The 12,321-nt window shown below is 48.4% G+C and overlaps 2 protein-coding genes across 2 annotated transcripts; both read left to right on the top strand.

Annotated features, from left to right (window-relative positions):
- Window positions 1-2,440: 2,440 nt before the first annotated feature.
- Window positions 2,441-5,688, top strand: LOC148403781 (uncharacterized). The gene is made up of 7 exons (XM_088390897.1): window positions 2,441-2,780; window positions 3,179-3,436; window positions 3,578-3,832; window positions 4,107-4,388; window positions 4,498-4,770; window positions 4,840-4,962; window positions 5,030-5,688. The coding sequence occupies exons 1-6, from the start codon at window positions 2,735-2,737 to the stop codon at window positions 4,944-4,946; spliced, it is 1,221 nt and encodes a 406-aa protein (XP_088247023.1). The 5' UTR covers window positions 2,441-2,734; the 3' UTR covers window positions 4,947-4,962; window positions 5,030-5,688.
- Window positions 5,689-8,821: 3,133 nt separating this feature from the next.
- On the top strand, window positions 8,822-12,059 carry LOC148403782 (uncharacterized). The gene is made up of 7 exons (XM_088390907.1): window positions 8,822-9,151; window positions 9,550-9,807; window positions 9,949-10,203; window positions 10,478-10,759; window positions 10,869-11,141; window positions 11,211-11,333; window positions 11,401-12,059. Exons 1-6 carry the CDS (start codon window positions 9,106-9,108, stop codon window positions 11,315-11,317), a joined length of 1,221 nt encoding a protein of 406 aa, XP_088247033.1. The 5' UTR covers window positions 8,822-9,105; the 3' UTR covers window positions 11,318-11,333; window positions 11,401-12,059.
- The last annotated feature ends 262 nt before the right edge of the window (window positions 12,060-12,321 follow it).

Here is a 12,321-nt window from a genome sequence, read left to right on the forward strand (position 1 = left end):
TAAATGCACTTTATGTTTTATTTCCTATTTACCTGTGTCTTATCTCAGCCTCTTACCGCACATTGGAATTTGGAGAAACGCAGTTGCAGTCTTCATTGTAATGCACTGTTGCATAGTCAGATTGACAATAAAGTTTGCTTTGACTTCCTTGTATGTGCGTTATGAACTCTGTCTTGTCACCCTGGGATAGTGAGAAACATAATTTCGATCTCTCTGTGTGTCTTGACATGCGGAGAAATTGACAATAAAGGAGACTTTGACTTTGACTTTGATATCACCCTGTATTGCTTTTACCAGAACAAAAACATCCTGCCGCACACATGAGTACAATAGAATAGGCTACAAAAACGTGTATTTTCAACATTAGATACGGTTTGGAGACAATTATATTCATCCCCTCAGTGCTCTTCATCCATCCCATAGCCACCACTCGTGGCAACAGAAACTCCTGGGAAATGTGAATGCAAAACACTACCGCATCTGTCCGTATGGTGTCGCCATAATCAAGACGAAGTGAAACTTGTCGAGTGGGCCGTGGAATGAGATCAATTTTTGATTTGAGTCTCGTCCCCTCAAACTGTGTCAAAATTACACAACAAATACATTAGTACTCAAGTAAGAAGATGAGTGTTTAATGGCTTCCCAACTGCTTGGATTTTGGGGGGGATTTTTTTTTATGAAAAGTAGCAGTTATGTCAGTGTCAAACGTTTGACGAGAGTTACGGATTTCCATGTTCCCCCAATAACTGGTTCATCCAAATGCGCAAATCTTACAGGTGTTTTGAACGAATGGACGCCATTGATTGAGATACTATTTATAGCCAGTTGTAGATGCTGAAATGCGCAAATGATGTCAGATTCAACATTTAATCGCACTACATGGTCATAGTGTGTTGGCAAAGTGCCAAGCCATTTTGGCAAATTCTTTTTGTCCAACTGTCCAGCCAGCCAGCCTCATTTCAGTCCAGTCTAGCAATTGTATTTTAAATGAGGCGTAGAAGTTTGCTTTAATAGCTTTGATCATGTAAAGCGATGCAATGATTTGTTTGCAGAGCTTTGGTAACCCAAGACATTTAGCGGTGGCAGATGCTATATGGAAAATGGACAGAAAGGTTGACGAAGAAAGGGCACGCGAAGAAACAACGGATTGATCCTAAAACAAATAGACATGAAACTCAAGTGAAAATGAAGCTATGGCTCAATCGATTGCTGGCTCGCCTGGTGATTTCGCCAGCTTGCTCTGGATCGGAGTGTGCTTATGTGGGTTGCGAGGAACCTTGCACTCGACCAGTCTGTCCACATCCAAAAATGTTGTGAAGCACAAATACACACTCATTTGCCGAGCGCGCATCAAACTGGTCACCCTTTGCATCTCTCGGCAGCCGAGAGGCAGCTGTCACTCAAGTGCAATTGCAAAACGGTGGCGGGCTCCAAACGTCTTTGTACTGTGATATTTGCATGAAGACATGAAGCGAACCAATCGTGTGCGTGTCATTATCTCGGACGCATTCCTCAGTGACTCTTGCGGCAACCATGAGAGTGGATATTTGCAATTGCCAACAGCAGTCGTGAATATGACGCAACATTGGCATAAAAACACAAAAACAAAAAACGCTTGCAGGTGGTTGGAGGGGGGGTCGAGGGAGGTCGAGGGCTTCAGCTCTGCCTTTGTCCTCTGATCCAAAGGAGCAGGGCTGTCAAAGGTGCGGACCGCGGGCCAGATCACAAAGTGGTGTTTGAAGGCTTTGAATTGTGACGATGTCGCTGCTCAACCCGGAGACAAAAGGTCATTCTTTATGATTGTGATTCCAGACGTTTCCATTGCAAAGTTGCTTGCCAAAATGTAAAAGAGAAAAGAAAAGGAAATAATCTATGTCATTTATTTCTTTTTTGTTTGATTTATTTTGAATCCACTTCAAAGAATTTGTGCCAATACTGGTTTTGTGGGTTCGGGAGCTACCAGCCTCCTGCTACCTCTGGGGGAACTATAACAGAGTATACTCAAGCATGATTTTTTTTTTTAGATGAATTAAAATGATTAAAATAATCGAAAACATTCAGTCATTCATAACCCACTTGAAAGAATGCGTGCCAATACCGATTTTATGTTATACAACCGCTGGACGAACTATAAGAGACTAAACTCAAGCATGACTTTTTTTTTTTTTTTTTTTTCAGATCGATGGGAACACAGGTAGTTTATCGTGATCATTTTAAGCCGACTCCAAAACAAGCGTGGCGCGCCATTTCGCACATTTGGCTGACTCATTTGCCTGTTTGTCTTGAACTATCTGACTGATGGCGGACGGCCGTCATAAAGTTGGTCGCCTTGCAACAACTTGCAAGCCTTCACAGACGCTTTGACATCAAGCTAAGCGCGCGTGGGCTCCGCGTGTCAAAGCGGCGTGACGTCACGCACTTTGCAGCTCGTAGGAAGCGCTCCGCGTGTCAAAGCGGCGTGACGTCACGCACGTTGCGGCTAATAGGGAGCGCTCGCGTCCGATCGTCACTTGATTCGCTCGTCGAGTCTGAGCAGTAGCAGCAGCAGCCAGCCAGCCAGCCAGCCAGCCAGCCAGCCATTAACTTGCCAACCAACCAACCAACCAACCAACCAACCAACCAACCAACCAACCAACCAACCAACCAACCAACCAACCAACCAACCAACCAACCAAGCCAGCCACCCACCAGTCTCTCTCTCTGTCTCTCTGTCTCTCTCTCTCTCCTCGTCAGAATGAAGCTCGTGACCATCATCTTGCTCCTCTGCGTCCACTCGGCAGGTAGGAAAAGCGTTCACACACTTTGTGGTCCGCTGTCAGTGGAATCAAGTTGGTCAAAAGCGCCAAGCAATAAAGACAATCCAAAGGACTGCAGCCAATCAATGGATTGTCATCAAAGCGCAAAGCGATGTTGACTTGAAAAAGGGCCACTTTGTTGTTGTTGTGACGCTTGCAATGTCTTCACCCTTCATTTTGGGAATTTGGACGTCGTCCATTGGCAAAATGGCTCGCCGAAAGCAAAGTGCGCAAATGACAAAGAAAGCTCAATGCGTTTGTAGGGTTATTATTTGGCGCCTTGAATTTGTTTCTGAAGTAGCTTTCTGTCTGTACAATCCTTGGTGTCCTTTTACACCGTGGGAGTAAGAGCATGCGCTGGCTGGCCACCTCTGCTTTTCCAGATCCGACAGACTGCAATGGCGGGAAGAATCTGCTGGTGTTCTGCCCAACAGGCCACGATCTCAAAATAACAATCCCCACCACTAATACTGTCGCATGGACGTTGAATGACAAAGCTCTCCCATCAAAACACACTGAAGAAACAGACGCAACCGAAACGGTTATGAAATTGACCAGCCTGGCAGCAGAGCACACTGGCTTGTACAAGGCCACCTACGACCCGAGCGTGACCGACAAGTTCACCATCATTGTTGATGCCGGTGAGTTGCACGACCATTTGATTTTGTGAGCAAATTGAGATGGAAAAAAGCCAGTCGCATCCAGCTGCATGTGTACTTTGTGATTTGGCCGCCTGCGCTTGGAGGTGAATAACTCTATACAACTCTTTTGGGCTTTTTCAGTCACATGCACCAAAGCACAGGCGTGCGAGGTCGGGAAGGGTGCCTCCATCAAATTGGTCTCCGGGCTGACCGAAACTCCGTCCTGGACCTTTATGGCAACTGGTTCTGATCAAGCTACACCTGTCAATGACCCTGAGAAGTTCACGGCAAACGACAAGAAAGTGTTGGGCCTCTACGGCGTGCAAACGAGCGGGAAGTACACGGCCACGGTGTCACCAGAAACAGCTGAATTTACAGTCACTGTCAGCGAGCGAGGTAAGTTTGGCGTCGCAGCTCTCGCTCCCCTTTTGCTTGATGCGAACGATACCACCACGTGTGGCTGGTTGGAAGTCTGGATCGAGGTAGCCGCTGAAACAATTCAGGGACTCCCAACGACGGGATTGAAAAGAAGAGCTGCTGCCATTTTGTTCTCCTTTCAAACTAAATCGACGTGATCAATGCACTTTTTCTCACCCTTGTTAACAACATGAGATGAGGGGGCCCTTGGTTCCCGCCCTTGAAATTGAGTCTCATTTCCTCTTTCCAACAGCTCGTGTCTCCAGCGTCAAAATCGAGAGCCAAGGGGGCAAAGTTCGCGTGTGTCCAAGCGCCAAGGTGATCTTGGAGTGCACGGTCACCGGTGATGCCAAATCCTACTCTTGGACCAAGGATAATACGGCTGTCGACAGTTCTAAGGTCGACACCGCCGTTCCCGGGAAGTTGACCATCTCGAGTGTGACTCCTGACCACGCCGGTAGTTATACTTGCAAGGTCCTGGGCTACTTCAGTGATGCTCTGGTGGATAGCCCCAGCGTAGCTCTCGAGGTCCAAGGTGAGTACGCCGCCATTTCTTGGGTTGACGTGTTAGGTGGGGGCTTGGAAAGCACCATCCCATTGAATTTGCCCGCCCCTTGCAAAGCGTGACTTCCTGTTTTTGACAGATACCCAAGTCTCCAACGTCCGCATCACCAGGAAGGGGAGCGTCCTCACGTGTGAGGCCACCGGTGCCGTCAAGAAGTTCGAGTGGGAGATGGAGGATGGGACGAAAGTCTCTTCACAGCACGGCGTAGTGGGCAATGTTAAGTCACAGTTGAATTTGACCCTGAAGGCCAAAGGCAACTTTGTTTGCAAGGCCATCGGCTGCGATGATAAGGGCGTCAACTCCGACGTCTGTGTCGTCGGCGAGGACCACGGCGACAACAAGGGTAGCGGAGGTGAGTTTCTGGCATGTCTGTCAGTGGAGCAAGCCCCGCCACCGCCAATGTTTGCCATCTTTGCTCTAGGTCCGGGCCCAACCTCTCTCCCAGGAAGGGGCCCCCAGGGCGCGTCCACCTCCGTCGCTCTGCTGCTGATAAGCGTCCTCGTTGAGCTCTACGTGATGATGCTGTAGACCCGGCGGCCGCCGGGTGAGTTGCCTTTTTTTGCTTTGTTCTTGCTCCAACCCAAACCGGCTGTTTGTCTGCTTTTCCTCAGACGAGAGATCCTGGAGGCGACGACGTCGACGTGCGAGTGGCGCGCCCTTCCATTTTTCTTTTTCCATTTATTCGTTAAGCAATCAAAATGTTCATTAATTCAGCAATTACAACAACAAAAAAAAGCACAGAAAGCGGATCGGGAGAGGCGGAGGCGGCGGCGTTGACGGCGGCACGAGACCCTCGCGCAATGGAAAACCTCGTCCATCTGGCGCAAGGGAGGGCAACAACGCGTGACGCCTGAGCGGTTGGCCTTCGACTTGTTTGCAGCGGGGGAGTGGTGCGGGAAAGCAGCTTTTTTTTTTGTTGGTCTTATTCAATGTTCTCTACTTAATGTATATTATGCGATTTACAATTGATTATATGATTGCATCGGGTGGGGAGGTTGGCAAACGTTTCGTTTGGACGCTCTGGAAGGAAGGTAGTCAACGCGATTGGGCGAATTTGATGGTGCAACTTTTTTTCTTCTACTTATTCCAACTGTATTCGACTTGATTATATCATTCAACTTAAGCATTGGGGCTGTTGGCAAACGTTGTGTTTCGAAGCTCTGGAAGGAAGGTGATCAACGCGATTGGGTGAATTTGATGGTGCAACTTTGCATTTGCTTTCACTGTCATGTATCGATGGACTCGGAACCACAATAAAGTCTTCATCCCATTTGGTGTGTTTCTTCACGGCGGCTTTGTGCGCGCGGCGCCATCTTGTGGCCCGACGTGCCGGGGCTTCCATTGCAGACGAGTGAAATTGATGGTGCAAATTGGCAACGCGAAGGCTTGGCTCTCATGTTTCGTCTCCAAACCACAATAAAGGCTTCATCCCACTCTTGTGTGTTTGTTGACTAACGACTGCTTTGGCCGCTTCAAATACGAAGTGTCGAAGGTGGCAGAATGGGGTGCAGAGCGGGGTCACCTTCTGTGACTCTGTGGTGGCCTCAGCCATCCTCTACGCTGTGGTTTCCTGGGGTGGGGGCAGTGCTGACCGGGACAGGGAGAGACTGAATAAGATGGTCAGAAGAGCGAGCTCTGTCCTGGGCTGTCCCCTGGACTCCATTGAGGTTGTGGGTGAGAGGAGGATTTTGATTAAGCTTAAGTCCATCATGGACAACACCGCTCACCCCCTCGATGAGATTGTGCGGTCCCTGTCCAGTTCCTTTAGCGGCAGACTTTTGCACCCTCGGTGTAGGAAGGAACGGTTCCGCAGGTCCTTCATTCCCTCTGCTGTATACACACAGACCCAACTACTCCGTGCACCTTACAATTTTTATTCTATGCTGCTACTCTGTGTTGCTGTACCATCTTCACTCTAATATCTTTACGGTGGATTCTTGTGCTTTTATTGATTTTCTGAAACGTTAAATGCACTTTATGTTTTATTTCCTATTTACCTGTGTCTTATCTCAGCCTCTTACCGCACATTGGAATTTGGAGAAACGCAGTTGCAGTCTTCATTGTAATGCACTGTTGCATAGTCAGATTGACAATAAAGTTTGCTTTGACTTCCTTGTATGTGCGTTATGAACTCTGTCTTGTCACCCTGGGATAGTGAGAAACATAATTTCGATCTCTCTGTGTGTCTTGACATGCGGAGAAATTGACAATAAAGGAGACTTTGACTTTGACTTTGATATCACCCTGTATTGCTTTTACCAGAACAAAAACATCCTGCCGCACACATGAGTACAATAGAATAGGCTACAAAAACGTGTATTTTCAACATTAGATACGGTTTGGAGACAATTATATTCATCCCCTCAGTGCTCTTCATCCATCCCATAGCCACCACTCGTGGCAACAGAAACTCCTGGGAAATGTGAATGCAAAACACTACCGCATCTGTCCGTATGGTGTCGCCATAATCAAGACGAAGTGAAACTTGTCGAGTGGGCCGTGGAATGAGATCAATTTTTGATTTGAGTCTCGTCCCCTCAAACTGTGTCAAAATTACACAACAAATACATTAGTACTCAAGTAAGAAGATGAGTGTTTAATGGCTTCCCAACTGCTTGGATTTTGGGGGGGATTTTTTTTTATGAAAAGTAGCAGTTATGTCAGTGTCAAACGTTTGACGAGAGTTACGGATTTCCATGTTCCCCCAATAACTGGTTCATCCAAATGCGCAAATCTTACAGGTGTTTTGAACGAATGGACGCCATTGATTGAGATACTATTTATAGCCAGTTGTAGATGCTGAAATGCGCAAATGATGTCAGATTCAACATTTAATCGCACTACATGGTCATAGTGTGTTGGCAAAGTGCCAAGCCATTTTGGCAAATTCTTTTTGTCCAACTGTCCAGCCAGCCAGCCTCATTTCAGTCCAGTCTAGCAATTGTATTTTAAATGAGGCGTAGAAGTTTGCTTTAATAGCTTTGATCATGTAAAGCGATGCAATGATTTGTTTGCAGAGCTTTGGTAACCCAAGACATTTAGCGGTGGCAGATGCTATATGGAAAATGGACAGAAAGGTTGACGAAGAAAGGGCACGCGAAGAAACAACGGATTGATCCTAAAACAAATAGACATGAAACTCAAGTGAAAATGAAGCTATGGCTCAATCGATTGCTGGCTCGCCTGGTGATTTCGCCAGCTTGCTCTGGATCGGAGTGTGCTTATGTGGGTTGCGAGGAACCTTGCACTCGACCAGTCTGTCCACATCCAAAAATGTTGTGAAGCACAAATACACACTCATTTGCCGAGCGCGCATCAAACTGGTCACCCTTTGCATCTCTCGGCAGCCGAGAGGCAGCTGTCACTCAAGTGCAATTGCAAAACGGTGGCGGGCTCCAAACGTCTTTGTACTGTGATATTTGCATGAAGACATGAAGCGAACCAATCGTGTGCGTGTCATTATCTCGGACGCATTCCTCAGTGACTCTTGCGGCAACCATGAGAGTGGATATTTGCAATTGCCAACAGCAGTCGTGAATATGACGCAACATTGGCATAAAAACACAAAAACAAAAAACGCTTGCAGGTGGTTGGAGGGGGGGTCGAGGGAGGTCGAGGGCTTCAGCTCTGCCTTTGTCCTCTGATCCAAAGGAGCAGGGCTGTCAAAGGTGCGGACCGCGGGCCAGATCACAAAGTGGTGTTTGAAGGCTTTGAATTGTGACGATGTCGCTGCTCAACCCGGAGACAAAAGGTCATTCTTTATGATTGTGATTCCAGACGTTTCCATTGCAAAGTTGCTTGCCAAAATGTAAAAGAGAAAAGAAAAGGAAATAATCTATGTCATTTATTTCTTTTTTGTTTGATTTATTTTGAATCCACTTCAAAGAATTTGTGCCAATACTGGTTTTGTGGGTTCGGGAGCTACCAGCCTCCTGCTACCTCTGGGGGAACTATAACAGAGTATACTCAAGCATGATTTTTTTTTTTAGATCAATTAAAATGATTAAAATAATCGAAAACATTCAGTCATTCATAACCCACTTGAAAGAATGCGTGCCAATACCGATTTTATGTTATACAACCGCTGGACGAACTATAAGAGACTAAACTCAAGCATGACTTTTTTTTTTTTTTTTTTTTCAGATCGATGGGAACACAGGTAGTTTATCGTGATCATTTTAAGCCGACTCCAAAACAAGCGTGGCGCGCCATTTCGCACATTTGGCTGACTCATTTGCCTGTTTGTCTTGAACTATCTGACTGATGGCGGACGGCCGTCATAAAGTTGGTCGCCTTGCAACAACTTGCAAGCCTTCACAGACGCTTTGACATCAAGCTAAGCGCGCGTGGGCTCCGCGTGTCAAAGCGGCGTGACGTCACGCACTTTGCAGCTCGTAGGAAGCGCTCCGCGTGTCAAAGCGGCGTGACGTCACGCACGTTGCGGCTAATAGGGAGCGCTCGCGTCCGATCGTCACTTGATTCGCTCGTCGAGTCTGAGCAGTAGCAGCAGCAGCCAGCCAGCCAGCCAGCCAGCCAGCCAGCCATTAACTTGCCAACCAACCAACCAACCAACCAACCAACCAACCAACCAACCAACCAACCAACCAACCAACCAACCAACCAACCAAGCCAGCCACCCACCAGTCTCTCTCTCTGTCTCTCTGTCTCTCTCTCTCTCCTCGTCAGAATGAAGCTCGTGACCATCATCTTGCTCCTCTGCGTCCACTCGGCAGGTAGGAAAAGCGTTCACACACTTTGTGGTCCGCTGTCAGTGGAATCAAGTTGGTCAAAAGCGCCAAGCAATAAAGACAATCCAAAGGACTGCAGCCAATCAATGGATTGTCATCAAAGCGCAAAGCGATGTTGACTTGAAAAAGGGCCACTTTGTTGTTGTTGTGACGCTTGCAATGTCTTCACCCTTCATTTTGGGAATTTGGACGTCGTCCATTGGCAAAATGGCTCGCCGAAAGCAAAGTGCGCAAATGACAAAGAAAGCTCAATGCGTTTGTAGGGTTATTATTTGGCGCCTTGAATTTGTTTCTGAAGTAGCTTTCTGTCTGTACAATCCTTGGTGTCCTTTTACACCGTGGGAGTAAGAGCATGCGCTGGCTGGCCACCTCTGCTTTTCCAGATCCGACAGACTGCAATGGCGGGAAGAATCTGCTGGTGTTCTGCCCAACAGGCCACGATCTCAAAATAACAATCCCCACCACTAATACTGTCGCATGGACGTTGAATGACAAAGCTCTCCCATCAAAACACACTGAAGAAACAGACGCAACCGAAACGGTTATGAAATTGACCAGCCTGGCAGCAGAGCACACTGGCTTGTACAAGGCCACCTACGACCCGAGCGTGACCGACAAGTTCACCATCATTGTTGATGCCGGTGAGTTGCACGACCATTTGATTTTGTGAGCAAATTGAGATGGAAAAAAGCCAGTCGCATCCAGCTGCATGTGTACTTTGTGATTTGGCCGCCTGCGCTTGGAGGTGAATAACTCTATACAACTCTTTTGGGCTTTTTCAGTCACATGCACCAAAGCACAGGCGTGCGAGGTCGGGAAGGGTGCCTCCATCAAATTGGTCTCCGGGCTGACCGAAACTCCGTCCTGGACCTTTATGGCAACTGGTTCTGATCAAGCTACACCTGTCAATGACCCTGAGAAGTTCACGGCAAACGACAAGAAAGTGTTGGGCCTCTACGGCGTGCAAACGAGCGGGAAGTACACGGCCACGGTGTCACCAGAAACAGCTGAATTTACAGTCACTGTCAGCGAGCGAGGTAAGTTTGGCGTCGCAGCTCTCGCTCCCCTTTTGCTTGATGCGAACGATACCACCACGTGTGGCTGGTTGGAAGTCTGGATCGAGGTAGCCGCTGAAACAATTCAGGGACTCCCAACGACGGGATTGAAAAGAAGAGCTGCTGCCATTTTGTTCTCCTTTCAAACTAAATCGACGTGATCAATGCACTTTTTCTCACCCTTGTTAACAACATGAGATGAGGGGGCCCTTGGTTCCCGCCCTTGAAATTGAGTCTCATTTCCTCTTTCCAACAGCTCGTGTCTCCAGCGTCAAAATCGAGAGCCAAGGGGGCAAAGTTCGCGTGTGTCCAAGCGCCAAGGTGATCTTGGAGTGCACGGTCACCGGTGATGCCAAATCCTACTCTTGGACCAAGGATAATACGGCTGTCGACAGTTCTAAGGTCGACACCGCCGTTCCCGGGAAGTTGACCATCTCGAGTGTGACTCCTGACCACGCCGGTAGTTATACTTGCAAGGTCCTGGGCTACTTCAGTGATGCTCTGGTGGATAGCCCCAGCGTAGCTCTCGAGGTCCAAGGTGAGTACGCCGCCATTTCTTGGGTTGACGTGTTAGGTGGGGGCTTGGAAAGCACCATCCCATTGAATTTGCCCGCCCCTTGCAAAGCGTGACTTCCTGTTTTTGACAGATACCCAAGTCTCCAACGTCCGCATCACCAGGAAGGGGAGCGTCCTCACGTGTGAGGCCACCGGTGCCGTCAAGAAGTTCGAGTGGGAGATGGAGGATGGGACGAAAGTCTCTTCACAGCACGGCGTAGTGGGCAATGTTAAGTCACAGTTGAATTTGACCCTGAAGGCCAAAGGCAACTTTGTTTGCAAGGCCATCGGCTGCGATGATAAGGGCGTCAACTCCGACGTCTGTGTCGTCGGCGAGGACCACGGCGACAACAAGGGTAGCGGAGGTGAGTTTCTGGCATGTCTGTCAGTGGAGCAAGCCCCGCCACCGCCAATGTTTGCCATCTTTGCTCTAGGTCCGGGCCCAACCTCTCTCCCAGGAAGGGGCCCCCAGGGCGCGTCCACCTCCGTCGCTCTGCTGCTGATAAGCGTCCTCGTTGAGCTCTACGTGATGATGCTGTAGACCCGGCGGCCGCCGGGTGAGTTGCCTTTTTTTGCTTTGTTCTTGCTCCAACCCAAACCGGCTGTTTGTCTGCTTTTCCTCAGACGAGAGATCCTGGAGGCGACGACGTCGACGTGCGAGTGGCGCGCCCTTCCATTTTTCTTTTTCCATTTATTCGTTAAGCAATCAAAATGTTCATTAATTCAGCAATTACAACAACAAAAAAAAGCACAGAAAGCGGATCGGGAGAGGCGGAGGCGGCGGCGTTGACGGCGGCACGAGACCCTCGCGCAATGGAAAACCTCGTCCATCTGGCGCAAGGGAGGGCAACAACGCGTGACGCCTGAGCGGTTGGCCTTCGACTTGTTTGCAGCGGGGGAGTGGTGCGGGAAAGCAGCTTTTTTTTTTGTTGGTCTTATTCAATGTTCTCTACTTAATGTATATTATGCGATTTACAATTGATTATATGATTGCATCGGGTGGGGAGGTTGGCAAACGTTTCGTTTGGACGCTCTGGAAGGAAGGTAGTCAACGCGATTGGGCGAATTTGATGGTGCAACTTTTTTTCTTCTACTTATTCCAACTGTATTCGACTTGATTATATCATTCAACTTAAGCATTGGGGCTGTTGGCAAACGTTGTGTTTCGAAGCTCTGGAAGGAAGGTGATCAACGCGATTGGGTGAATTTGATGGTGCAACTTTGCATTTGCTTTCACTGTCATGTATCGATGGACTCGGAACCACAATAAAGTCTTCATCCCATTTGGTGTGTTTCTTCACGGCGGCTTTGTGCGCGCGGCGCCATCTTGTGGCCCGACGTGCCGGGGCTTCCATTGCAGACGAGTGAAATTGATGGTGCAAATTGGCAACGCGAAGGCTTGGCTCTCATGTTTCGTCTCCAAACCACAATAAAGGCTTCATCCCACTCTTGTGTGTTTGTTGACTAACGACTGCTTTGGCCGCTTCAAATACGAAGTGTCGAAGGTGGCAGAATGGGGTGCAGAGCGGGGTCACCTTCTGTGAC

Source organism: Syngnathus floridae, chromosome 1 (genome assembly GCF_059516105.1).
Source record: "Syngnathus floridae isolate MCC-2025c chromosome 1, RoL_Sflo_1.0, whole genome shotgun sequence".
NCBI lineage: Eukaryota > Metazoa > Chordata > Actinopteri > Syngnathiformes > Syngnathidae > Syngnathus > Syngnathus floridae.